This window comes from Rattus norvegicus, chromosome 2 (assembly GCF_021556685.1).
Source record: "Rattus norvegicus strain SHRSP/BbbUtx chromosome 2, alternate assembly SHRSP_T2T, whole genome shotgun sequence".
Classification (NCBI taxonomy): Eukaryota; Metazoa; Chordata; class Mammalia; order Rodentia; family Muridae; genus Rattus; species Rattus norvegicus.
In genome coordinates this window covers 194,201,456-194,226,508 of record NC_141535.1, presented here as the reverse complement: position 1 = coordinate 194,226,508, position 25,053 = coordinate 194,201,456, and the positions used below count along the sequence as shown (strand labels likewise).

Here is a 25,053-nt window from a genome sequence, read left to right as displayed (position 1 = left end):
ATGAATCTGAAAACCCTTGTTAACCAACTAGCTCTGCCCGATCAGCTGCTCTTCACCCACTGCTTCTAGGGCCCATGACTCCAGATTGCCATTGTACTGCAGAATATTCTAGCCCACTTGATTTACATGTGCTTCCCTTCCTTCCTCTCTTGATAGGTTTGCCTCCTATTACTATTATTATTATTATTATTAAAGGCATTCACCATCCGTTAAAGGTATCAAGGCATCCACTCTTTTTTTAATGAGTGTGCTTTGTGTATGGGGAACATACATGAATGAGGACACCAGGAGACAACCTCATCCCCAGGATCACCATCTCCTTCTCTTGAGGTAGGGTCTCTCATTGACCTCACCAATTGGGCTAGATTGGCTAGGCACTGAGCCCAGGGATCCTCTGGCCACTGCCTCCTGAGTAGATGGATGCTGGGGATTTCAAGCAAATCAGTAAAAAAATGTGTTCTAGGGCTCAACATCCTGTTTATGAGGCAAACACATGACCAACTACTTTACTCTGCAGCCTCCTGGCCTCAAACTGACAAAATTCTCCTCTTAAATGCTAGGTTATACAGGCGTGAGCCACCATGCCTGGTACCTAGGCCTTTTTTTTTAAACCACCACGTATATACTCAACAGTATGCTGGGTACTGTCACACACTCCTCGCTCAGTTGATTCAGAGTGCTTACTGAACATCTATCAGGTTTTGGGTTCAGCCCCGGGTACGACATAAACCAGACATGGCAAATGCCTCTGATCTCAGGAGGAATTAGTCAAGGATCTGAAGTCAAGGTTAACCTGACTGACAGTGAATTTGAGGGCCTGGGATGGGGTAGGGTAGACTGTAGGATTCCTATTAAGAGATTTTTGTTCGTCCTAGGGCCTGGGCCTGTTGCCTGCAGCTCTATCACTGACTGAGCTATTCTCAGCCCTACCCTTTTGTGTCACTAAGAGTTTATTTCTGACGCTGATCTCAGGATAGTAATTCTCCACACCAGGGTTGACTCCCGCGCCTTGGCTTCTGGGGTTAATCATTCACCTGGGACCAGCTGCTCAGAAGGGAACCATAGGAATGCACTCAAGACATCTGCCTTCTTGGAAAAAAGCCCTGGCTGGGGTCAGCTCAGGAGGCAGATAATAGATTTCATCAGTCCCAGCAATCCTGCCCCGAGTTACGTGTGAGTGAGTGAGTGTGTGTGTGTGTGTGTGTGTGTGTGTGTGTGTGTGTTCGTTCACTTCCATTTTCTCAGACTTCAATTCTTGGAGTAGAAAGACAAAGCCTGACTTGCTAGGACACGGATTCCAAGTTCATCCTGTTTAAAAAAGAAAAGGTCAAGGATGTACTTCCCTAGCTAGAGTTCTGGTTTCAATCCCAAACATCATCAAAACAGAAAACCCCATAATTTTCTGAGGCAGGATCTCGTGTAGCCTAGGCTTACCTCCAGCTTTACTGTTCTCAGTATAGGTTTCTTTCTCTGTGCAGCCCTGGATGTTTTAGGACTTACTCTGTAGACCAGGCTAGCCTGCCTCTGCTGCCCAAGTGCTGGGGTTAACGTTTGATAGAACGCCCAACTGATACCCAGATAGGTAATATTTTATTAATTACAGACCATGAGATGTCAGGTCCCCTGGAGCAGAAGTTACAGGGTTGTGAGCTTCCTGACCTGGGTGCTAGGAACCAAACCAACCAAACCTCAAAGGCAGGAGTGCTTTTTAGTCCCGAGCTCTCTCCCAGCTCCTCCGACCTCTAACTCTATCTTCCTGCCTTTAACACATTAGACTCTGACTTCATTTGCCCAGGAGACAACTGTTTTCTTATTGAAAAGTGCATTAGGACATTTATTTTTTTTAATCCCTTCTTGAAAGTCAGGGCTATATTACATTTTTCTTTTAGGGCTACAATTAGGACTCAGTGGTAAAACATGAGCCTACTATGTGCTTTGGATTCAATACCCTAATACAGCATGAACAGCAACAAAATTAATTATGTGGAAAACAAAACTTATGGGGTAGAAATAGAACAAGCCAAAACCAAATGACACTCCCCCACAGTGGCTGAGACACAGTTCGGTGGTAGAATGCTTGTCTTGAGAGCACAGGGCGCTGGATTCTTCTGGACTCCAGCACGGCTAAGCGAGAGAATAAGCCACTGACAGAGCAGGGAGAAAACCTTCCATCTTTGAATCTAGACTTACGGTCTTGGCCAGAGACAGAAGTTTTTCTCTCTTCTCTGGCTGAGTCATCACAATCATATAGAACCTATTTAGTGTGAGGGCATTTCCTCCCCATGGACGAGGGAGGATCATGGGAAAGCAGATGAGCAGTCTTGACAGAAAACACTCTCCTTCACGTTTGATAGTTTTAGGGGCTAGAAGAGAGGCCACTGAGCAATCTTGGAGACCCTTGAGTTCAGCTTTCACATAAAGTGTCCACACCACACACATACATACTCAAAAACCAACAAACCCAAACAGCGAAAACAAACCAGCCAACCTCCACAGTCTATACTCAGATTCTATTGTTTGCACATTTGAGTTTATGTCGCCGTAGTCCAGAGAATGGTGGCCTAATAGAGTAAATAGTGACTGAATCTAAAAGCCTCCAGCAAAGTCTTTAATCCCAAACTTGGGAAGCAAAGGCAGACGAGTTGAGGCCAGCCTGGGCTACACTGAGCTCCAAGGACAGACAGCCAAGCTACATAGACACCCTGTGTCAAAATAGCAAGGTACTCAACTACCCACCCAACCCCATCACTCTAACCCAGATACAACTTGGCTTTAGGCTGGGCAAGCTTGAATTGTCATTTCCCATCAAGCAGTCAAACATCAGTTTCCCAAGCCGATCACTAACTTCTTTCTTCAGGTCTTCCAGGCACTTTGCCTGATTTGTTACATTGTAAACTATGTGCTAGGGAGGGTGAAACTCAAGGCATTCCTGTTTCCTGATAAACACCCAACCAATATCAAGTCTGTCGCTCTGAATTCAACATAAGATAGCGTCTGCCTCTAATGCCAGCATTTGGGAGGCAGAGACAGATGGATCTTTAGTTCTAGGCCAGCCTTATCTACTACATAGTGAGACCTCATCTCAAAAAAAGATCTAACACACAACAGCAATAGGCAGGCGTGCTAATGTGGAAGGTCTTCTCCAGGCAAGAGCACACCCATTGGTTGTTCAATACCAACTGGTCAGCCCCAAAAACATACCTAAGCAGTATTATCTGGACGGAGCAGGCTGTATTTATGTATTTAGGAACACATATAGACATTTAACAGTTATAAAACATTTGAATGGGAATAAGGGAGGGGTTTGAGGGAGGAAAGGGGAAAATGACTTCATTATAAACTAACTAACTAAATAAATAAAAATAAAATCAAAATGTAATCTTGTATAAACTATTCATCTCAGATAGTGAGGATACTTTTAATTTCCAAACTTGACCTGACATGATCCTGATCAGCATGGTTAATGATTTGAAACTTGCTAAATAATTTCCCTATTCTGCTATATGTGATGGTTCATGCTGTGCTCACATCTCTTACCCAGCAGCTACTACAACTACATGAGCTGAAAGGACTTGAAACAAAGTCAGCATTCAAAGGATCTGAGTGGCCACTGTTCCCAGGCCTGCTTTACAGCACAACTGACAGCCAATACATAGGGAATGAAGGCATGGAGAAGACCCCTGCTGGTGCCACACAGGCTTCACAAACACTGATCCTATGGACTGTTGTGATGGCCCAGTGACAGAGCAATTGGGCGGACCCAATGCTCCTTTAATGGAAAACCTCCAGGACTGAGCGCCTAGCAAAGTTTAATAGCAGGCTCGTTTCCTCAAAGTTTTGGCTTCTGACTATAAATTCAGAACCCTTTCTGGAGTGGTGGTGAACCAGCACATAAATCCTGGGGCTCACCCCTAAGCACAGGCACCAGCAGATACAGCGTTAGCATCCGAGATGGGACAGGAATCCTCACACAGACACACTGCTCAAGTTTACACGTCAACAGACTTTCATTTTTATAGAAGAGAGAGGTTCACAGAAGTCTGACATGGCTTCACAGAAGATAGCAGAGTCCACACCAAGGTGCGTCTGCCTAAACTTTGAAAGTTTCCCCTCTAGGGCTGGAGAGATGGCTCAGCAGTTAAGAGCACCCGATTACTCTTCCAGAGGTCCTGAGTTCAATTCCCAGCAACCACATGGTGGCTCACAACCACCTGTAAAGAGATCCGATGCCCTCTTCTGGTGTATCTGAAGACAGCTACAGTGTACTTATATATAATAAATGAATAAATCTTTAAAAAAAAAAAAAAGTTTCCCCTCTAAATTCTCACCACAACACTACTTATTGCAAGGTGGTTTCCAGTGTCTTAGGGCTAACCATCAGGGGAGAGGAGTTCAAGATGTCTTACAATCCTCCCTGCTTTGCCTTAACTAAAGGAGAAAAAAAAAAAAAAAAAAACATAAAATAAGCCATATGTACAAGTCAAGGCATATAAACTGACAATTGACTATTAGAAAGGTTAATAAAAACAAAGACACAATATGCCTCACAAATAAACATGTGGAAGAACCGTTTTCTAAAAATAAAATAAATGTTTTATTTGGAAAAAGTCAGCTTCTTACACAAGGTTGTAAATCTGTATTCACCCTGTCAATTACAATGGTATTTTAAATGCATCGAGTACAATTCAGTGTCATATGTCTTATTTTTTCTGCCTCTATTCAGAAAACATCAGGTTTAAAAAAAAAAAAACCCACTGTAATTCCAATCTGGTCCATCTTTCCTCCTATCCATATATTAAACCCATTTTTCTACATGTCAGGTAAGTGAAAGGGTCGTGAAAGTTAAGATGTGGAGGTAAGACTGCGTCAAATAATCGTAAGCATGATAGAAGTTCCCCTGTAAGCCTAGTGTGTGTGGCGGGAGGTGGGTACTTACTGAAAGTCTGCAAACTTCCACCTTATTTTATCTTTATTGGCTTCCCTGAGGCCAAACACTGACCCTCTCGGTTTTGCAAATACTGAAAACAATGTAAAAAACAAAGAGCGCATACATTCACCCTGTACTGGATATCTCACATACAGCTCTAAACTATCAGTAAATAAATGAGCTATCAAAAATCAGAGAAAAGGTCTCAGGGACTAGGAGGACTCCAGGGTGCCTGTGGGTTGTGGCTCGGCCGTACAGCATGTACTTCGCATGCTCATGGCCCTGGGTCAATCCTAAGAACCAAGACCTCACTCACAGCCCCTCAAACCCACACATACCCAGAGTATCACACCATAACTAAGGTTTTGGGACAACCTACGCTGAATTCAGCTGATGCTTGAAATACTGTTTACATTAAATCAGACGTGTTAAGGAATTGTTTTGTAGATTTTAATACTAACTTTTTGCATTTGATTTCAAAAATGGCCAATTACTTCTAACCACACAGTGTCTCTGAATAGGAGCAAAGGTATCAATTCAGTGGCAACACCTTAGCACTAGACTGTAGTAAGCATTCCAGAAGAGGTGCCCAGCAGGTGACAGGCTGTGGCTGGAACTGCCAAGATCCAGAATTTTATGCTTCAAATTTCTCAAATATATACCTAGCAGCAGATGTACCAGGCAACTATAATGCTAGAAAAATACTTTAGTCAGTATTTTATAAACCTGTGACCTTTAAGCAGTATTTCTATTCATAAATGTTCCGGTAACAATGTCTGTCTGACAAAGCATTACAACAACAACAAAACAAGATTAAGGTTAGTTACCTCAAGCAAGCTAGTTGTTATTTTTCCTCTTAAAATGACGTTTTAAACAGATGAATTCAGCAGAATGGTTTTAAAAGTTAAGGCTCTCTAAAGAGTTCTAAAAACTAAAACTTAAGGCACATATTATAATCTTCATGACACTGTAAAAGCTAAGATTAAAACAAACAAACAAACAAACAAACAAACAGATCACTGCTTCTTCCCCATATTCTTTGTCAACCACTCCCTACCTAAAGCAGAGTATATTTTAAATCCAGGCATTGGTAAGGAGTGAAAAAAAAAAATCCCACCAATGAACACCTGGTGGGTTTTCCACACAAATGTCCACTGTCTGCACGGAGCACCACTGGTAGACTAGAGGCCAGCAGAATGGTTTCGGATGTCTCGGGTCACACCTGCTCTCTTCATGCTCCACAGGTCAGACTGGGCTCTCCTCCTCCGCGGGGTCTCCAGAGCTGTTCTGCAGTGGCGCTGGCGACTGTGTTTCTTTCATTGTCTTCTTGGGCTTCTCATCAACATCAGTGCTGGTCTCGTCCTCTTTACCGTCCCTCTTCTTCTCCTCCGCTTTCTGTTCTTTGGCCACAAGTCGATAATTGATGCCCATACCAATGAAGAGGTAGAGGCCTGCGATGATGAGGATCACGCCACAAGCCCAGTATGTGTATTTGTAGTCTCCATACATGTCATTGAGGCGGCCTAAAGGTGCAGAAGACAGGCTGTGTAGGTAAGAGAAGCAAGGACACCCTCCTGAAGTGCAGGACATACTCAAAAAGATGCTAAAGCAACCTCCAGAGAGCCCGTAAACGAGAGCACAAAAAAGTACAAAAAACGAACTGCAAGATTTTCTATTTATAGTGTCTCTGATTTTGACTGGCCTTGTATTTTCTATTTTCAAATTGGCAACAATTAACTCTTGGCAAATCTCAATGATAAAAGTCAGAGATCATAATCCATTCTCTTACTACACAAAGGGTAAACTAACTCAAAGGAAGTTTGAGAGTGTCCAAGGCCACACAGTTCTACTCCAGTCACCAAGGCCAAAGTTCTTTATCAGCACTGCTCAGTAGCCAACAGCACACTCTCAGCACCAAACCCACAATGTATCTTCCAGCAGCTACAGAAACTTACGTACAGCAACATTAAGTAACTGCTTGAAGGTCACAGGCCTAGTAAGGGAACAAAGGGTCTGAGTTGAGGCCTGCACCTATTACCGCTGTGCTGCAGGAAGCCTCTGTTTCAACACCATATGAATTTGGAAAATGGCTCACCACATACATCCTCTCCCCAAAGCTTGTGCTGTTTGATGGTAATGAATGTCACTTGACCAATTTGAAAGGAACTCTATATGGCTACTATACAAACAGACTGTGCTACAGGGAGAGCTGTGGGACCAGAACATGGGCAGTGGAGACTCGTGAGTGGTGAGGAGGTGAGGGAGGCTGCTTCTTTGGCAGCAGGAAGATGGACCTGTCAAGAAAAAGATGGAGAGGACCCAGGCAGAACAGCCATTGCAAATGCATAGGGTGTGAGCAGGAAAGCAAGAGTTGGGTCCCAGGTAGAAAACAAAGTTGGAGAGACAGATAGGGCCCAGCTCTGCAGAGCCTTGAAAGCCGTATTAGGGAATGGGACACTGCAAGACAGGAGTCTGTAGAACAGGGTAGCGGGAGGAGCAGGAAGGGAGTACTCAAAGCATCCATAGGTACAGTGGCATGTGCCTATAATCACAGCACTGAGAGGAGGACACGGGAAGGTCAGGAGGTCCAGGCAATCTTTGGCTATAAGAATTTTAAGGTAAGGGGTTGGGGATTTAGCTCAGTGGTAGAGTGCTTGCCTAGGAAGCGCAAGGCCCTGGGTTCTGTCCCCAGCTCCGAAAAAAAGAACCAAAAAGAATTTTAAGGTAAGGGGTTGGGTTTAGCTCAGTGGTAGAGCGCTTGCCTAGCAAGTGCAAGGCCCTGGGTTCGGTCCTCAGCTCCCCCCAAGCCCCCACCAAAAAAAAAAAAAAGAATTTTAAGGTAAATTGGTTAAAATCTTTTCTATAAATAAATTAATCACCACAAACATCTAAAAGGAAGTTGGGACATTTGGGAGGATCATGTTGTACAGGCCAATACTGATTTTGAACTCAATCATCTTGCCTCTGCATCTAAGTGCTGGAGTAAGGGGGTGTAATGCTGTCAGTCCAACATGAGATTGTAAAAGAGTTTAAGGCAGGCAATGGTGGTTGTATGCCTTTAATCTCAGCACTTGGGAGGCAGAAGAATCTTGGAGATTAAGGCCAGCTTGGTCTACAGAGAGTTCCAGGACAGCCAAAGCTACACATAAACTTTGCTTTGAAAAAACGAAACCAAATAAACAAAACACAACCCAGACAAAACACCCAAAGAAAAAGTTTAGTAACTCAAGCTCTCAAATTGTCTAATGACTCATAAACTAATGAAACCGAACAGAACTATCTATGGAACTGCTACTAAAATAACCCTGAGCTTCATGAGTCCAAGACGCACAGTGGTTAGGACAGTCACTGGTACACTCTGATCTTGTGAACGAGGTGACTCTTCTACCTGACTGAAATGCACCCTATTATTAAAGTTCAGCCTTCAACTGTGCTTTAAAGGTTTAAATGTTTTTCATACATTACTTTATAACCTGATCAGAACAAAAAATGGAGGGGAGATATACTATACCTAAAAGTGGTGGTCCCAGGAGGACAGGACAACATTCCACAATGGTCACCAAGCCCACAGCACTGGAGAACCTCTGGGGTCCAACGAGGTCCATCAACGTCTCAAACAATACGGAGCTGAGCCAACCAAAGGCAAATCCAAAGACTCCCGCGTAGATGCAGAACCCAACATAGGTCGTAGACAAAGGTGCCAGCAAATGGCACACTCCATTCGCAACAACAGAAGCAGCAAAAAAGTACTGGACTCGAGGTCTGATCCACCTGGTGTTGGCTGCAAGACCCATGGACGGTCTGGCCACCATATCAACAAAAGCCAAAATGGAAAGGAGGAAGGCTGACTTCTCACTGGAAAAATGCTTACTCTTACCATAATTACTAAGAAAGACCAAAGGGGTAAAGAGCCCAAAGAACATGACCACATTTCCAGACAGGTACAGCAAAAAGCCTCTATGGGTAAACAGGGACAAGTCCAGGAATTTATTAACTGTTTGGAAGACTGACAGCTTTTCTCCTTTGGGACTTCCTCCAATGAGATCTGTATTTGCATCAGACTTCCCAGCTTCCTGGAGAGACTCTTTGGACTTGAGTTTTTCCACCTTGCCTTGCTGAGGCCCTATTGGTCGCATCAGGGATCCAGCTACACAACAGTTGAGGAGGAGGCCCCCAAGAATTAGGAAGCTTCCTCTCCAGCCAAAAATACCAAAGAAAGCCTGATTAAGTGGAGCCAGGGTAGAGAGGAACACCGGGCTGCCTGCCATAGCCAGGCCATTGGCCAATGGTCGCTTCTTGTAGAAATACTTGCCAATCATAGTCAGAGCTGGGTTCAAGTTGAAAGCAAGCCCAAGACCTAGGGAAAGGAGCAAAGATAACACACAACGTCATAACAGAAATATCTTTAAAACTACCAAGCAAAGACATTAGAGTAAGTGGGGCTAACGAGATGGGCCCGTGGCTAAGGCACGCACTGCTCTTGCAGAGGACTTGAGTTAAAAGAGTCCCAGTGTCCATACCGGGAAACTTACAACCATCTTGTAACCCCAGCTGCAGGAAATTTGATGTTTGTGACCTAGCTAAACCTGTCTCCTTGATCCAGGTATATACAGTTAACCTTGTGTCCTCGCTCAATTGTATTTAATAACCATGCTGAGATTCCTAGAGTTGCCTATCTGACCCCAGCTTTCCTCTGTATGTACTGTGTCCTTCCTTCATTCCATTACTGTCCCAGGAAGATCAACTCTTGGAGCTAGGCTGGACATGGCAAAATTTGATCTGGCCCAAATATTGAATGACATTAATAAAAGCTGTTTATAATACATAATTAACTGAAAGAAAATGACAAAAATACACAAAATCTCATCCTCTTTGGTCTAAACAAGCAAACAAAGGTTAGTTTTGTACACTGAAGAAAACATATAGTAAGCCACACATTTAAATGTTATCATAGCCAACAGTTACTTTTCTTTTAAAAAAAGATGTTTTTATTATATATAAGTACACTGTAGCTGTCTTCAGACAGACCAGAAGAGGGCATCAGATCCCATTACAGATGGTTGTGAGCCATCATGTGGTTGCTGGGAATTGAACCCAGGACCTCTGGAAGAGCAGTTGGTGCTCTTAACCATTGAGCCATCTCTCCAGCCCCCAACAGCTCATTTTCTTAATTTGATGACTAAATAAAAACTGAGAAGACCTTCAGAAGTGTCACCGGGGTATCACCCTGTCCTATTGTAATAAAAGCCTATTCCTCGTGGGAAAAGGAGATAAGGAGAGAACAGCCAATGGCATCCTTCCATGAGTCATTGCATAAACTTTAACTATACCAGGTGTCCTGGGATTCATTCTGTAGGCCAGGCTGGCTATGCTGCCTCTGCTTCCTGAGTGTCACCCTGCTCCACTACCAGTGTCTACTATTAAAGTGATGCAGTTTGAGTCTGAGGCCAGCCTGGTTTACATAGCAAGTTTCAGGCCAGTCAAGGCTACACGGATGACCCTGTCTTCTAAATGAATAAAACACTCTGTGTTTATGCGCATGCCCATGCCTTGGTGTGAGAGTGGAGGTTGCCCCTACCAGATCTGGTTCATTCCTTACACCATGTGGTCAGGGGAAGACTCAGGCTTCCTTTACCCTCTGAACCACCTCACTAGTACTCAGTTAAAGACCAGCTTTCTAAAACGACAAGGCTGTTATCTATCAAATAGTGACAGTAAATAAATATGGAATGAATCAGTAGCCACTCACCTCCAATGACACCAATGCAGAAGTAAAGTTCCTGCACCGTGTTACAGAAAGAAGCTGCAATCAAGCCACAGCCAGACAGGCAGCCACCAGCAATCATTACTGGACGGCTGCCATATTTATTCACCAAGATACTGCTGATAGGACCTAGGAGAGAATCAAAAATGTGGCAGTATAAATTCCTTTACCTTTAAAAGGCTAAAACACTAAGGAGTCCATCACCATGGTTCATAAGCCTGAGAACCGAATTTTATGCCACTGTGTGAGGCACACCTTCAAACACTAACATTTTGTTGATTACAAGATGAAGTATTAAATTCATTTATTTGGAATTAAAAAAACAAGCTGAGTCTCACACTTCATAGGTACGGACTTGAACGAATGACTATTTACAGGACACTGGAACCTGCCTGGTTACAGTAGATGACTGGGTGACTGGGTTCCAACCTCACATGGCAGAAGAAAAATCACGTTACATAAAACTCAACCAAAAGCAAGAGCACTGAGTATTGAGAGGCAAGACCTTTAGGAAATAATTAGGTCAGAGCCTCGTGAGTTTTGTGAAAGGCCTGAGGGAGCATACCTTTCCTTCTGCCATGTAAGGCAGCTGGAAGGCACTGGCCACATGAACAGCCCTTACCAGAGGCCTAATGAATGAAAATTGCCAATTCATGACATCACAGGACACTTGGAAACTTAAGTTTATAGTGTGTATAGGACATTGGTAGAATGTCTATACATTTTCACAGGGTTTTACACAGTCAGATTCTAAAATAATCATCGCAACACTGGTGTGCTACGAAGTTTAGGCTACTGTAATCTTGTAACATTTGAACTCCCAGAAAATGGGAAAAACAAATCAAAAGCAACTTGGATCTTTCCTTGGCTAGGTACAGTGCTTCATACTTTTAATCCCAGCCCTTGGGAGGAAGAGGCAGGAGGATTTCTGTGACTTTAGCACGTTACAGGATAGTCAGGGCTTGTCCCTCGAACACTCTGGTATCTAGGACTAGAGAGATGGCTCGATGGCAAGTTGCACTTGCTGCTCTTTTAGGACCTGAGTTCAGTTCCCAATACCCAATCAATATTAGGCAGCTTACAACTGTCCATATCTCCAACCTTGAGGGATCCAATGTTGTTCTCTGGCCTCTATGACTATATATATATCCCACATGCACAAGAACAGAGACAGAGATAAATAAAAACCTTAAAGTGATATAAGTTAGAAAATATTCACAACAACAGTGACACAGGTCTACTACCCAAGGCAGAGGTAAGCCAGCCTGGCCTACACAATGAGAACTATATTTTTAAAAAATGAGGTGGTGTACACCTTTAATTCTGTCACTTGGGAGGCAGAGGTAGGCAGATCTCTGAATGAGACCAACCTTGTCTACCGAGCTAATTCTAGGACATCCAAAGGTGCTAACCTTTGAGACAAAAGAAACAGTTTCAAAAGAGAGAGGGTGGGGGACTGTGAGGGGTGGGACAGGCACGGTAGCATAGGCCTTTAAATCCTAGCATGGGGTGGGGTGGGATTTAGACCCTACTACTACACAGAACGCTGTCTCTCTTGAAAAACTGGAAGGGAGGACGGAATGAATGCTAGCACAGCTGGTTAAGAGCTTGACTCCTCAAGAACCTAGGCTTGCTTCTCTGCAGCAATGGCAATTCGCAGCCAAGTGTAACTCCTGTCCAAGGGGATCTGAAGCTCTCTCTTCAGCCTCCATGCTCACCATGCATTCACCTGCCACACAGGCAAAACACTCATACCATAATTGTTTTTCAAGTTAAAGACATAAAAAGATACACATGAGAAAAAAGTATTCTTCAAATTACTGCTCCTGTCCATTTATCCCTGTCCTCAACGAGCTTAATTATGTTTAATTAAATTACGGCTTCAAGGCAGAGGCAGGAGGATTTCTGTAAGTTGGAGGCCAGCCAGGTCTGCAGAGCCAAAGCTATTTAAAAAAATAAATAAATAAATAAAAACACCCTGTCTCAAAAAACAAAAAGACAAACTACCCACCCTCACCTCATTTCCCCAAAACTTATGACTTTATCTACACAATGCTGTTTGTTCATGGGCTTATGATACCAAAAAGAAGAGCAGAATCAGTGCTCTCTCTCCCAGCATGCAGCCCAGAGCTGAATCCACTCAAGAGACTCAGTAAAGACTGCTGGCTGCGGGTTGGGGATTTAGCTCAGTGGTAGAGCGCTTGCCTAGGAAGCGCAAGGCCCTGGGTTCGGCCCCCAGCTCCAAAAAAAAAGAACCAAAAAAAAAAAAAAAAAAAAAAAAAAAAGACTGCTGAATCCACTACCAATTCAGTAGCCTAAGGCTAAGTTATTCTCCATTGAAAAGTAGAATCTTTGTGTTGGCTGTTAAAGGGCTACATGTGAGACACTAAATTCTTAGCAAAAACATCTTGTTAGCCATCTCACAAGACAACACGACATGGAACACTGCCAACCTGGCTAAACAAAAATACTTTGCCCCAGGATTTCTATGAAACAACCTCAAGTTTTATGGTAGGTTTAACTTTATGTTTAATTGTGGTTTTGATGTCTCCAGGTAAAATAAACATATTTTAAATGAGCAGTTTACTTTCTACATACATACTTTCCACACCGTGCCAAAGAAAATAAAAAGGGAAAAAGATACAATTCAAGTTTAAGTGCAGCCGAAATGTGTTTAGAAACCATAGCAAGCATCACAGGAACAAATGAAGATTGTACTCAGCTTGTCTCTTGGTGTGTGTGCACATGCATGTGATGCCAGCCTAGGGGCATCGGCTGTCTTCACCTCTGTGCGCCTGTGGGACAAGACTCGCCCTTAAATTACAGATCTTACCTGAGACTTTGAACTATACTATTCCAGACATTTGAGTAACTTTTTAAAATCTTGCAACTCAATACTTTAACATGTTTACTTTTCAAGTATCTGGCAGGAGCAAGAAAGGAGGTTTGCACTTTCATTTCTGTTCCAAAAAGCCACAATGGAATGAGGGAGTAAGAGCTGCCTGTGTTATCAGGGATGAAAAGCAAGCTTAACACAGCACTTCAGGAAGTAACGCTGGGCAAGATATAAAATGTCCAGACTCTGGCACGTAAGGTGAGGAGCAGTGGGCACTTACCTCCGGCATACATGACAGCCAGCATGATGGACGATATCCATGACACTTCACTGGTCGTTGCACTGAATATAATTTCAATCTCTTTAAAGAAGACAGTGATGGATTTGGGAAACGCATAGGAGAAGCCAATAGAAATGAAGGCTCCAACTACCACCGCCCAGCCCCAGCCTCCATCTGGGGGGGTGTACCCCACTGGCCCGCCAATCGCAGGTGGCATCTTAGGTGTCGATGAATTCCAAGATGCGGCGAAAACCTAGTATCTGAGGGATATGAAGTAGAAAAAAATTTATGTCGGCAACAAGTCAACCTCCACAATCCCTTTTCTGCACTAAAAGCCTTTAACAATCAGAAGGACAGAGGAAATGTTTTGTTGTTTCAGGCGAGGGAAGGATACATAGTGAGACCCTATCTGCAAAATGGGGGGGGGGGGGACACAACAAGCCAGTCACCCCTACAATTCCAATGGACCAATTACTTTTACTCTTCTGTTTTGTTTTCCAGCCTTTTGTTTCTTTGTAATTTATCCTATGTGACTTCTAAAAATGGTTCTCTTGTTCTCAGTGTTGGGCAATGACACTACGGAAAATAAACACATGATGTAAAGTGGCCAGTTTTTACAACCAAGCAAGTAAAAAAGATTTCTGTCAATAAAATCACATGTCAACAACCATCCCAATTCTAACCAGGAAATCAGCAAAACAGGAGTTTTGACTGACTGTCCATATGGGAGAAAGTCTTTCATAAAAGGATTACATGCAGCTCAGGCTGACTTCAAATGTTTGTGGGAGGTCTTGAACTCCGGGTTCTGCTTCTAGTTTCCAAATGCTAGAATTATACGTATTTTTTTAAAGCATACCCAGTTTTGTTATCAGTGTACAAAATAATGAGTGTCACTGACATTGCCACATGCTCATACTTGTACCCCATTCTTGTGTCAGTCTGTCCCCTTTTCCCAAATCTCCATCCTGCCCCCACATCTTATATACACGTGTCCAGGTCCCTGAGAGGGAAGACATGATGGCTGTTTTTCCTTCTTTCTCTCCCCCCAGAAACCTCTGATGGTTTCTAACACAGGACTCTCCCTAGAGCTATGTAGTCACAAAATTTTTCTTCCTTTGGGGATCCAGCTTTTTACTCTAAGGGATGATGAACCCCAGCACAACATGGAGAGTAAAACTGCATACTTCTTCAGTAATAGGGGTATGTAGACAAAGACCTCAGGTACCTGTGTTCTTAGAAAATATGGCTTTTATCTGTCTATCTATCTAAACATTAAGGATCTGAATCCTATTTTTACAAACGTAGCCTGGGGAGGGGGAGGCAATCTGTTGTAGGAAATTTCATTCAAGCCAGATAAAAAACATCTTTATAAGCTAAGGTTTCTTAAAAATCATACCTGGGGGTTGGGGATTTAGCTCAGTGGTAGAGCGCTTGCCTAGCAAACGCAAGGCCCTGGGTTCGGTCCCCAGCTCCGAAAAAAAAGAAACTACTTACAATTTCCCAAACTGCTAAGAAGATCTCAGGAGTATTTACATATATAGAAATAACACCTACACACAGGCAGCAGCACGGTCTAACATATCAAGCCCTGACTAGAACAGCAGCAATACATGTTGGACGTGATTAAACTTTGTGCTTACCTGCCAGCTATGGTTTGTCCCAATTAAAAGGCAGCTCTAATTTTCAGTCACGAAGACTTGCCTCATCAAGTTAATAAAAGTTTTTCTACAGAATCTAGATTTTCAACTTTTAAATAGTTTTAGAAAGATTCACAAGTAAATGAGTGTCAAAAAAAATTTTTTTGGGGGGGGAAGTATAGTGAGTACGACAGCAAACATTTAAAAACCCAGAAACAGATTTAACACAATTCTACCACCTGACAAATAATTGTTATAATTAAAATTCTGATTCAAAGTCACTTGCATTTCTTACTTACAGAAGGCCTTCCTTATCCCAAAAGAAAATGATAAGACTAGACCCCTTTGCCTGTAGCTCAGGAAAAGGGAACACATATAAACCAAACCTCACATGTTAAAATACAGAAAGAGGCTAGGGCTGGAGAGATGGCTCAGTGGTTAAGAGCATTGACTGCTCTTCCAGAGATCCTGAGTTCAATTCCCAGCAACCACATGGTGGCTCACAACCATCTGTAATGGGATCTGATGCCCTCTTCTGGTGTGTCTGAAGACAGTGACAGTGTGCTCACATACATTAAATAAATCTTAAAAGAAAAACCCAGAGGCTAAATGATGGAACAGAAGTTTAAGATTTTTAAGTGTGCAGCAGCCCCACAGTTTAAATGTTATTGCCTTAAAGTAACAGGGGGTTAAAAAACAAGTTAAAGAGGGTTAGGAAACAAGTGATGGCATTCCAGAAACATCTGCACACAGTGGGGAAAGGCAGGTAACACACTTAATCCCATCATCACCTGGGAGGTAGGGGCAGGAGGACCTGTGTTCTGAGACCAGCTTGATTTACAGAGTGATTTCCCGAACAGCCAGACCTACATGACTCCCAACCCCCACAAAAACAAAAATACACCAGTCGGTTAGAGACATAGGTCAGTGGCTAAGAACACATACTATTCTTGCAAAGGACCTGGAGTTCAACACCCACATTGGGTGGTTCATATGCGCCAGGCTATCCATCCAGCTCATTCTCCCACACAAACACAGGGGTTCAGGGGTTAGGATAGAAAGAATGCATTATACTAGTAAGCCAATCTAGAAAGTCAAAGTTGTATTCCAGCCCTGTGGCCTGGACTCTCTCCAGAGAAGGTACAACAGCCCTAGGAAACTATTAATTTCCCTGTACTCTCATACCAGTTCCTAAAGGGAACAGCAGCCAGGTTTTGAGTGGACCTAGAGCTCAATGTGCATTACTAAGGCTTCAAATCCTGACACACAGATCTCTAAGACTGATTTAACATGGTAACCTTCTGTTTAACTGTTTCAACCTTGCTTCTTATTGCACAAGTGGCCCCAGAGAGGGATATGAATGATGTTGGAAGTGTAGCAAATTTAACATGCACAGGACCTTGGGTTTAGTTCCAAGCAGTAACTGCCCCCAACCACCACCACTCCCCAAAGAGGGGGAAAAAAAGGGAAAAGTATCTATGAAAAGTAGTAGATGACTACTGGACCTGACTAACAAAACACTCATCAATTACAACATGTATAGTATTAATCATATTGCATAAAGAAACCCCACACAAAATGTAAGCTTGCCTCTACAATCTTCTACTGAACAGCAGGATTGAAAACATGTACCACCATGCCCAGCTGACACTGCTGTTTGGACACTGCATGGCTTGGTAGGTAAAGGTACTTAGAGCAAGTCTGCCCACCTAAGTGTGATCCCTAGAATCTTCCACGAGCTGACTCTTCCCATGCATGCCATGACATATATCCTACATATATACACCATGCACATTCTTACAATAATTTAAGCCTAAATAATAAAAAAAGAAAATTCTGTCATTTGTGCCATGAATGGACCCTAAGGACACTTGCTGAATAAAATAAACCAAATCTAGGAAGATAAATACTGTAGTTTTTATGTGTCAGTTCAGTATGACACTGTTCTATACTGTGAGTGTTTTTTCTAAGACTTATTGCTAAATACACTGAACACTAGACAAGCACTCACCCACTGAACCACATAGTTCCCAGCCTCTAAATAGTCTTCCTAATTACTGATGATATAAACCTCACACTATGTTGTCATTAAAATAATTACTGGGTTTTTTATGAGAATTATACAATTTCCAAATGAGTACCTGATTTTCCTCAAATTAGAGTAATTATTAAACCACTCGCCTCCCTTCTACTTAGCTGAGGTTTCTAAGTGACAGAGCGCTAAGAGTAAGTACTAATATAATAAGAGGCTGAAGGATATGTGGTTTTAATCTGCAAGGATTTCAAGCCTAAGGTTCAATGACCTCTTTAGAGGTTCTTTCAACTGAGCTGTTGAATAGAATGTTGTCTTCAACATGAAGTACATTTGCTAATGTGAACCTACTCAGAAAACTCAAGTCAAAGTAAGATACCCATTAATTGGTGGCACCTTCACTTTCTTTCTTTTTTTTTCTTTTTGGAGCTGAGGACCGAACCCAGGGCCTTGCGCTTGCTAGGCAAGCGTTCTACCACTGAGCTAAATCCCCAACCCCGCACCTTCACTTTCTAACAGAAAAATATTCTACCTGAATTTGTGACTTACCCTGTGACATGATTACATAATCCTATGATGAGCCCTCTGCTGTGTATGTAGCCTTACAGGTCTGGCTAGCCTCACTTTCACAGGGGGACAGGAATAATGCTCCCCCTAAGGGGTGTCAGATTCCCGTGGCAGTTTGGCAATACCTGTGGAACTGGGTCAGAATGCACTTTTAAACTAAACTGGGCATGGCAGGGCACACCTGAAGTCTCCATAGGCTGGAGGAGGAGGAGTTGTAATCTGCATAGTGAGTTCAAGACCAGCCTAAGCTACAAAGTGAGCCCTAGCCTTTAAAAAACAAAAAGCAAAAAATGAGTAAATGCATAGAAGCCTAAAAAAAATTAAAATTACAACTGTCAAAATATTTTTAATTGGACACTGTTACGTGCTAGTATAATAACCAAGGTGATTTTGAAATGGTGACAATTTCAATCTGTGTCTAACAGCTCATAAAGTCTGAGATTTACTAGTTTCTAAATTGCAGGAGTAACTAACACAAACCTACACTCCAACAAATAAATTTACAAATTCCACACGCTTAGAGATTAATCCTGCAGACCATAAGTTTAAAATCTCTGATAAATGGAGAAGAGAAAAAACAATCCTTCCTATGGGAAAATAGAAGAGGAAACTAGGTAAAAACATGGCTTCGGCTCTCAGAATTCAGAGACTGAGTGGGCAGATGACCCAGCAAGTAAGGGACTGCCACTGTGCCTGACAAGTAAGGCGCTGCCACTGTGCCTGACAAGCAGGGTTGATGGTAGGCACCCACATGGTGGGGAATCAGCTCCTGCAAACTGTCCTCTCTCCTCCACAGGAATCCCCCAACACACACTCTCTCTCCCTCCTTGCTAAAGAAATGTAACTTAAAAGAAAACCTAGCTGGGTGGTGGTTGGTAAGCGGAAGCAGGTGGATCTCAGATTGAGGCCAGCCTGGTCTATACAGTGAATTTCAGGATAGCCAGAGCTACAGAAAGAATCCTTTTAAAAAGACCTTTACTCTCCAAGATAGTTTACAAATAACAGTGTCGTTTTCTTCTCAATTTTTAAAATATACTCACAGACAAGTGTCGATGTGTGAAGGTGTGTGGACACCACTCCCATGGAGGGCAGAGAAAAACTGAGTTGGGTTCTCTCCTGCCACCTTGTGGACCCAGGAGTGTAACACATGTGGGAAGGCCTGCAAAGAACTACCTCTACTAACCGACTCAAGGTTCCATTCATTCAATTATGCACTGGGTTCTATCCTGTTACAGTTTGGAAGCAAAGCGTTCCTCACAGGTTCACGTATTTGAATACTAGGTAAGCCACTAGCTGGTGGCCATGTTTGGGGAAGTTGAGGAACCTTTAGGAAATAAGACCTAGTTAGAAGTGGGTTCTAGGGACAGGCCTGGAGGTCTAAAGCCCAGCTCTGCTTCCTGTCCCAGATTGGCCCAGATGTGAGCAAGCAGCCTTATGCTGCTGCCATGCCCCCCTCACCCTGATGTGATACTCAAAACCTGGGCTGAAAGAAGGCCTGCCTTCCTGAAGTTGCTTCTTGTAGGTAACTTGGTCACAACTATGAGGAAAGTAACCAATACACATCCCCAACATCCAAAACCTACAAATGAACACCACCAACCAGAGGCAAAACAGAATCAAGGGAAAGATTTATTTTTCAACCAATAATCAGTTATGCAACTTATAATACTAGAACACTTTAAAGTTCTTTTCTCTACAGAGGCTAATTCTGTCAAATCAAATTAAAGATATTATGGGTTGTAATTACAAACAGGGTAGCAGTGTGACAATAAACAGAACTGGGTCCTGCTTGTCTATTTATGGTCAGTGATATCCCTCAAAGGCTGAGCCTCCATTTCTTTGTGAAGGTGAACTCATTCTGTGACTCAGTGTTTGTTGAGCTTTGAAACTCTTTTCTGTATGATACTAAGGCTCTTACAGTAGATCTCTCTTTTATAGTAGATTATCTAAGATCTATGACCCCACCATTCCTCCAAAAGGAAAAAAAAATGTTAAAGTAGAGGGAAGAAAATGCTGCTAATGTGGCTAAGACAAATATTAAAGAACACACAGAATTTTAGAAGATTAGTTAGAGCAATATGCTTAAGATGACTTATCTGCCAAGTATACATAGTGGCACACATCTTTTTTTTTTTTCTTTTTCTTGGAGCTGGGGACTGAACCCAGGGCCTTGCAATTCCTAGGCAAGCGCTCTACCACTGAGCTAAATCCCCAACCCCGGCACACATCTTTTGACCCCAGACCTCAGGATGCATAAGCAGGTGGATTTATTTCCAGAGGCCAGACTTCTGTACAGTGAGACCCTGACTCAGAAACACTTAATTCTATCCCAACAAATTAATTTAGTAGAAAGTGGGAAACTATAAAAGTGTGTGTGTGTATACACACTTGCACGCAGGTGCATGTATGTACATATGGAGGTCTGCATGGTTTTTGTTGAGACGAGGTCTCTAATTTTGCCACACACTTGGCTTTAAGAGAGCTCCCGTTTCTCCTCTCCAGCACTGGTAGTGCACATGGGCACCACCCCAGTTTGTTTGGTTTTGCTTTATTTTTTTGAGACAGGGTCTCTGTGGAAGGAAGAGTATGGCAAAATAGAAGCAAAGGCTGGAGCTTAGTCAGGAAAATAGTTATATGCCTAGGTTTGTCCTTAGCAGCACATAAACCAGGTATGGTGACTTAGACAATCCTTCAGATCCGTAGGTATGTGGACTCAGCTTAAGACACATGAGAGTCTGCCTTGACAACAATAATAAATGGTAAAAGACCACTGACTTACTTAATTACACAAAGCAATCTAAACTGGGTATCACTAATAGTAACAAAAGAGAATCAGAGAGGCAAAGATGATGTGGCAGCTACCTCTGTGTGGGAGAAGCAGGCCTCCTAGGGAAAGTACTAAGATGACGTTAGGAGGATTTAAGCATGGTTACATCACAAGATTAGGGTTCCGGGGTGAAGAAGTAGAAAGCAGAATAAGTATTACATTAAACTTAAATGCCTCAGAGGTAACTGGAAAAAGGAGATCAAGGTTCCACTGCTTAAAAACAAACACCCCCCCCCAAAAAAACCTTGAAGGGTGTCTGATGACCTGAGTTCAATCCTTGGAACTCACATAAGAGTTCACATATATTAAATAAAGACAGGATTACAGTCCAGCATGGTGGCTCATGCTTGTGGTCTTACCACTTGGAAAGTGGAAACAGGAAGATCGTTGGTACACAGAAAATGTGAGACAAGCCTAGGTTATCTGAGAGGGTCTCAAATGCAAACACGCACATATAAAGTTGGTAAAAACTGAAGTGCAATTAAATTACTGCCTTTTCAAGCCAAGAGTAGGCTGTGAATACAACAGAAAAACATCCCATGTCTTCAAGTAAAAATAGCAAACATGAAATATATTTATCTCTCCTCCTAAACCTTTCCTCAGAAATAAAAACTTGGTCTTCAAGTGAGCTTCCAATGAGAGGAAATACACAGGACAGCAAGCAGGATATGCTAAATTAGAGCATGTTAAAACTACACCACAGACAAACTAAAACCTCAAACGGGAAGACTAGAAGAAAAGGGGAAAGGGCCTGTCTCTTTCAAATACATCACTTAGATGAGAAACCTATAGATGCAGACATCAAACATATATAGCATGACCATGTTCGTATCCTTGATCAAGGGAACCAATTACTAAAAAATCAAAACTCAATACATCGATATAAATACATCTTGGGCAAATCTGAATACTGAAGTCTTTGGTGATGTGACTGTTTAAGAGCAGGACGATGTGACGATGATTTTCTGAAGATTCCTGTCTTTCGGATAGCTGTGGATAGAGCTCAGTTGGTGAAATTATTATTTCATCTAGGATCTGGTTCACAAGCAAAGTGGAAAAGGATGGATGGTAAAGACACAGGAGTGACTCAGCTGCTTGCTACTTAGCATTTCCCAAACTAAACTGTAGAGAAGGTAAAGAGAAAACAAAAAGAAAATTTCAGCTTCACCAATAAAAACAGACAGGAGGGCAGAAATGGCTTTGAATTTAATCTATGAGTTTATAAGTCGGGCAGTTTGGGTGTAGTCACACTACCTCAGGACTCCCATTGGTTAAAACGAAGATAAAAAACTTGTATTTGCTCCAGCTAGCAACCTGAACCACATCATTAACTTCACCCTTGTTTCTCACTTCCAACACCTTACTAGTCCCCTACTCAAAAACCTGTTTCCGTCCTTTTCTCAAGGCTTCCCCAGGTATCCACATCCAGTCCCACGCTAAGAACAGCCTCTGGTCAGCCACACAAAGTTCTGTTAACTGTTTAGCTTCTTCCTGTGTCCTTACAGTGACTTAAGACACTCCACTGGCTGACACTTCCATTGCCTCTTACTATTTTTGATCGCTCTATGCTTTAGTTTTTTGATGAGATTCTCTGAGCTTCTTCTGCATGACCCCCATTACTGTCTGAACTGCCCTTTCAACCTATCACCAAACTAGTTCCCACTCCTTTGTCAAACTTCAGATTAAGTAGTATTTCCTCAGAGAGATACCTAGTGTTTCCTTCAATTGAGCATCGTCTCACACCTACAAAAAAACACAGTATTTGTTCTCATGGTAACCTTACTTTCCCCTAAAACTTGATTGCTAAGAGCACTTAACTGTAGCTGCTTTCCAGCTAGACTACAAACCCAAGGGTAAATACTAGAATTCATTCTCTCCCCATCCCTAACACCTCTATCCATAATTTCCAGTTTTGTGTTCAAGTTCCACATTACTGGTCCTCATAGGAAATAAAAAGTCAAGTAGGCATTACACTGGGACCTAGACCTTGCATGACTCGCAAACTAGGACGCTCCTGAAGCACAAAGGGAATGAAAGGTTCAAGAACCTGGGAAAACACTAACCTAACACTATTTTCTTGCCTGAGTTTATAGGTATTCATGTTTATATCACCTCATCCCCCGCCCTGCCCCGCTTAATCTGTTTAGGATTATGTAAATCACAAGGCTAAAACTCCCAAAACACTCCTCAAACCAAGAACTCTCATACTTAACAAGGTCACAATCTGATACACCAACAGTATCTACTTAAACCCACAATGAAATTACTGAAATACACTCACTTAGAAATTTATCCTAGGCTGGACATAGTGACAGGCGCTTTTAATCCGAGCACTGGGGAAGCAGAAACAGGTCTGTGTTCAAGGGCAACCTTGTCTACAGAGTTCCAGAACAGCCAGGGATACAGAGAAACTGTGTCGAGCCTCCCAAAATCTGCCCCCCTCCCCAAATACCTAAAGTCTTGAATTTTTGGTCATTTTTTATGGTACTTGGAAGGCTAAGTTGTAAATCCTGGACATTTTTACTTTGTTTTTGAGAAGGGGTTTCAAAAGCCTGTATCTCCTGCCTGTACACCTTAGATTTAAGGGTAAGACCCATGGACTGCCCGCTCCCCCTCCCTTCTCTCTCTCTCTCTCTCTCTCTCTCTCTCTCTCTCTCTCTCTCTCTCTCACACACACACACACACACACACACACACACACACACACACCAACCCCCCCCCCCGAAGACTTGGGCTTGACTTGGTTCCTATCCTTCCTTTCTCAAATTCTCATATAATTACTAATATCACCCGTCAGCATGTACTCATTTTATTACAAAACCAAAATAATTTTTTTCAATGCCGGCGACCTTTGGAACCTCAGGCATGGTAGGTCAGTCAGGTACTCTTACCACTGAGCTACACACTCCCAGCCTAAATTAAATAACGCCTGAAGATTTCAAAATTAGTTATGGGTAAAAAAACAAAAGTAGCTTGTCACTGTGTAACTACTAGCAGTAGCCGCCCAGTTTATAATGAGCCGCTGGAAAACGGGAAAAGACTGAAGTAGTAACACGTGCGTTTCCTGGTTGAGTGATCAGAAGCTAGTTTTCGCAACTGCTGGTTGCACCAAAAACGCCACCATAAAGAAAGGCTAAAACGCACTCCGAAAAGGGATGTACTTGGCCCAGAAAGCGTGCCCCGATCATATGTAAGGATATTTAAATCTTCTCCACATGGATACCTTGAGACCCCGTGCCCACGGCAGGCGCGCCGAAGCCACAGGTTGGACCACAAAGAGCCCCTCTCCCAACCTCCCTCCCCTTCCTCAAAGTTCCCTGGAACCCCGCAGTCGTACCGGCGGTCCGCAATGCAGCTCACATGCCTCACACCACTCTAGCAAGTCACCAGGTGGGACACCGATTGGCAGACCCGGAGGCAAGGCGGGTATGCCACGAGTCCTAAGTAACTCCCGCCCCAGTGCCTTTCCTCCGAGCAGAAGGCGGCAGGAGTGCACCACGTGAACCGGCCTCAGGTCGTCCCTCTTCCCGACCTAAGCATCTCTCCAGGCGCCGACAGTAGGCTGTACTGGAAGCGTCTCCCCCAAGGTCACCGGGCACCATGACCCGACTCCCGCAGCCCGGCGGCCGCCACCTGACCGCGGGCCCGCAGCTCGGCCGGGAGAGACGCTGTGCCCGGCGCCTCAAGGTCCCCTTCACCCACGCCACGTTCCGGGCCATGTGGCTCCGCGCGCCCAGGATGCCCTGTCGCCCGCCCCCCTTGCCCCAGGGACGAAAGTCTCCGCATGCTCGCGGGACCCCACCGGGGCACCAAGGGCACCGCGGATTCCGTGCAGCGCGCTGCCCGCTCTGCCCCGACTAACCGTTATGTGTATCTCGCGGCGCCCAGAGTGTGCGTGACGCGGCGGCGCGGGCCGCAATTCTTCGGAGCCGGGGGTCCTGCTCGTGTCCCTTGCCCGCCACCGGGCTCGTTGGCTGCAGCACCTACACGACCGACCAGTCACGTCGCAGCTCGCCACTTTGTCTGGCGGGGCAGGCGCGGCTGCCTTATAACCCGCGGGGGCCGGAGCATGCGCACAGGGGGTGGAGTCGGCCTTCTCGGCTGCCGCCCCCTCCCTGCCATACATACACCCTGCTCGGCATCTCGCGCCTCCACAAGCTGCGGTCTGCGCGTGCCCGCTCGC

General features: G+C 43.6%; 1 protein-coding gene and 1 long non-coding RNA gene across 2 annotated transcripts; one reads left to right on the top strand and one right to left on the bottom strand.

The window, feature by feature from the left end:
• Positions 1-1,815: 1,815 nt before the first annotated feature.
• LOC148006738 (uncharacterized) lies at positions 1,816-5,941 on the top strand. Its single transcript, XR_015676712.1, has 2 exons — positions 1,816-4,103; positions 4,309-5,941. It is a non-coding gene; the product is annotated as an uncharacterized LOC148006738 (long non-coding RNA).
• On the bottom strand, positions 5,364-24,880 carry Slc16a1 (solute carrier family 16 member 1). The gene is given in 5 exon segments (NM_012716.2): positions 5,364-6,450; positions 8,439-9,284; positions 10,677-10,820; positions 13,808-14,067; positions 24,733-24,880. Coding segments are annotated over 4 exon segments (1,485 nt in total). The 5' UTR covers positions 14,025-14,067; positions 24,733-24,880; the 3' UTR covers positions 5,364-6,172.
• Positions 24,881-25,053: the final 173 nt, after the last annotated feature.